Raw genomic sequence first — 3,195 nt, forward strand, 5'->3', positions numbered from 1 at the left:
AATTCAAAGTAAACATCATTACATAAAAGGGTACGGTCTTTTTTTTTTTTTAGTTTTATTCATTTCAAACGGGCCGGATCTGGCCCGCGGGCCGTAGTTTGCCCACGGCTGGTCTAGGGCCAAGCTCATCTGAGATTTTGTAATTAAAATGCTTCCATGAGGCTCTAGCCAGTTTGGCTCAGTGGATAGAGCATCAGTCTGTGGACTTAAGGGTCCCGGGTTCGATTCTGGTCAAGAGCACATGCCTGGGTTGCGGGCTCGATCCCCAGGGGGGCGTGCAGGAGGCAGCCAATCAATGATTCTTCATGGATTTCTCTCTCTCTTTTTCTCTCTCCCCCTCCCTTTCTCTCTGAAATCAATACAAATATGTATTTTTTTAAAAAGGAACAGAGTAGGTGTAACAGCAAACTCCTCAGGCACAGCCTCTGTGCGCGGCGCTGGGAGATAGAGACTCGGGATTCTGGGACTTCTGCGAGCCCTTCCGTGTCCTGAGGCATTCAGTCCCCTGACCGCTGATGTCACACGGGGACCGGGGATGCCGGCAGCTCCACTTTCACTTAAAGACCGAAAACCAGCCCTGACCGGTGTGGCTCAGTGGATAGAGCGTCGGCCTGCGGACTGGAGGGTCCCGGGTTCGATTCCAGCCAAGGGCATGTACCTTGGTTGCAGGCACATCCCCAGTAGGGGATGTGCAGGGGGCAGCTGATCGATGTTTCTCTCTCATGGATGTTTCTAGCTCTCTATCCCTCTCCCTTCCTCTCTGTAAAAAAATCAATAAAATAGATTTTTTTTAAAAAGACCAAAAACCAGGCAAAAATAACAACATTGCAAAAGCTGGGAAACAGCTTCTTTTCCACGTCAGATAATTGCATTGAGACCGGGCGTGTGTGGCCACCGCCCTCCGGGCCTCGGCCCTGCTCTGACCCCGCCCCCACCCCCAGCCCACTTCCCCAGGAAGCGTCCGCCGTGGGCGCCGTTGCTGCAAGGCTGGGGTTTCCTCGTAACCTTGGGGTTTTGTCTTCACACTCGGAGCCCGCGGAGGGGCCGCCTCACCTTGCGGCCAGCCCACAGAGGAAGGGGGGCTGCACACAGCCCCCCAGGTCCTCACGGCTGTTTCCTGGCTCCGCTGAGAGGGTGTGCTCTGCCCCGGCTGGGAGCTCCGCTGGTGGGAGCGTCGTCCCCACCACCAGGGTTCGGGGCTCCATTTAGTCCAGAGCCAGCCAATGGCCTGACTGGTGTGGCTCAGTGGGTAGAGCATCGGCCTGCGGACAGAAGGGTCCCGGGGTTGATTCCGGTCAAGAGCACATGCCTGGGTTGTGGGCTCCATCCCCAGTGGGGGGCGTGCAGGAGGCAGCCGATCCATGATGCTCTCTCATCGTTGATGTTTCTATCTCTCTCTCCCTCTTCTCTCCCTTCCTCTCTGACATCAATAAAAATATATATTAAAAATAAGAAATAGAAGAGGAAGCCCTGTGGTGGACGAGGAGGGTGGCACCCCTCCCTCCTCTCTCTTGGAGGGGGGTCCGGCCGCCAGGGCCTCGATGTATACCCTGTGACTAGCTTGCCATTTTATTAAAAATATATTTTTATTGATGTCAGAGAGGAAAGGAGAGGGAGAGAGAGATAGAAACATCAACAATGAGAGAGAATCATGGATCAGCTGCCTCCTGCATGCCCACTACTGGGGATTGAGCCTGCAACCCGGCCATGTGCCCTTGACTGGGAATCGAACTCGGGACCCTTCTGTCCGCAGGCCGACGGCCTGGCTGGTCCCGAGGATATATTGCCATTGATTTTTATGGAGTGGAAGGGAGGGGGAGAGACAGAGAGAGAAACATAGATGTGAGAGAGACACATGGATCGGTTGCCTCCTGCTCGAACCCCGACCGGGGCCAGGGATCGACCCTGCAGCCGAGGTACGTGCCCTTGACCAGAATGGAACCTGGGACCCTTCAGTCCGCAGGTGGATGCTCTACCCACTGAGCCACACCGGCCAGGTCATGTTTTTGCGTCTTCGTTAAAACCTGTGTATAGTACAGGTGTTTGTGGAGAATATCAGTCCGTGCTTCATGGGGGGTCAGGTTCCCGGGGGCAGCTCTGAGTCGCTGACCTCTGTCTGCCTTTCTCCCAGAATTCCTGTACCCGCACCCCAACGCTTCCGCCGAAAAAGCCCGGAACGTCCTTGCTATAGACGCAGCCCCCGGAGAGCTGGTGGGAGAACAGGCCGCGAGCCAGCCGGCCCCGGGGCCCCCCAACTCCATCAACTTCTCTCTGAAGCAGTGGGGCGCCGAGCTCAGGTGAGTCGGGGGGGGGGGGCCATTCGCCCAGGACCCCGAAAGCGGTGACGCGTGACGACACAGGTGACGATTGCACGTAGGAATGTTGTCACCTGTCATTTCGGGGTCTGGTTGTAGCTACTGTTTTTTCTCCTCCTGATGGATAGGATTTCCATACGTCTTTGCACGCCAGGTCATTTTTCTCTCGGATGACCAGTATCGTGGGTTTTTACCTTTCTGGGTGCTGGGTTGTTTTTGTCTTCTATAAATATTCTTTTTTTTTTTTAATTGACTTAAAAAAGAGAGGAAGGGAGAGGGAGAGAGGGAGAGAAACATCAGTGATGAGAGAGAATCAGGGATCGGCTGCCTCCTGCACGCCCCACACTGGGGATCGATCCTGCAACCCGGGCATGTGCCCTGGACCGGGAATCGAACCCTGACCTCCTGGTTCATAGGTCGACGCTCAGACGCTGAGCCACGCCGGCCGGGCTGGGTTATACCGTTTTTGCTAATGTGAATAGCGCCGAAATGACAGTTCTTGCTCGCGCTCCTTGTGCACACGTGGGAGGACGCGTCGGGGAAAGGCTGGGTCTCGGGTAGACGCCTTCGTCTCACCTGCCTGTGGCTGGTGTCTCCATGGTAACAGCACGACTTGCATCTCACAGCGTCTGATCGTATCAGATCCTCCAGCCCCGGGCGTGTGAGATGACGTTGTGCGTGAGGGTGTCTTTTCTCTACACAACACGTTTCGTTTCCCCCGTAGAAACTCGATGTCTTCCTTCCGCCCGGGAAGGGGCCACGACAGTCGGAAGAGCGTGTTCTACACCCACGAGGAGTGGGAGCTCCTGGACCCCAGCCCCAAGGACCTGGAGGAGTCGGCGGCGGCGGCGCAGGAGGAGAGGCGGAGGCCGGCGCCGGA

The 3,195-nt window shown here is 56.1% G+C and overlaps 1 protein-coding gene across 1 annotated transcript in view; it reads left to right on the top strand.

The window, feature by feature from the left end:
- TBC1D2B (TBC1 domain family, member 2B) overlaps positions 1-3,195 on the top strand; it is a 23,247-nt gene that overhangs the window by 5,987 nt on the left and 14,065 nt on the right. The window contains exons 3-4 of the mRNA XM_014546258.1: positions 2,132-2,297; positions 3,040-3,187. Coding sequence (XP_014401744.1) covers positions 2,132-2,297; positions 3,040-3,187 — 314 coding nt within the window. The remainder of the gene's footprint in view (positions 1-2,131; positions 2,298-3,039; positions 3,188-3,195) is intronic.

Source organism: Myotis brandtii, unplaced genomic scaffold (genome assembly GCF_000412655.1).
Source record: "Myotis brandtii unplaced genomic scaffold, ASM41265v1 scaffold439, whole genome shotgun sequence".
NCBI classification, from domain to species: Eukaryota; Metazoa; Chordata; class Mammalia; order Chiroptera; family Vespertilionidae; genus Myotis; species Myotis brandtii.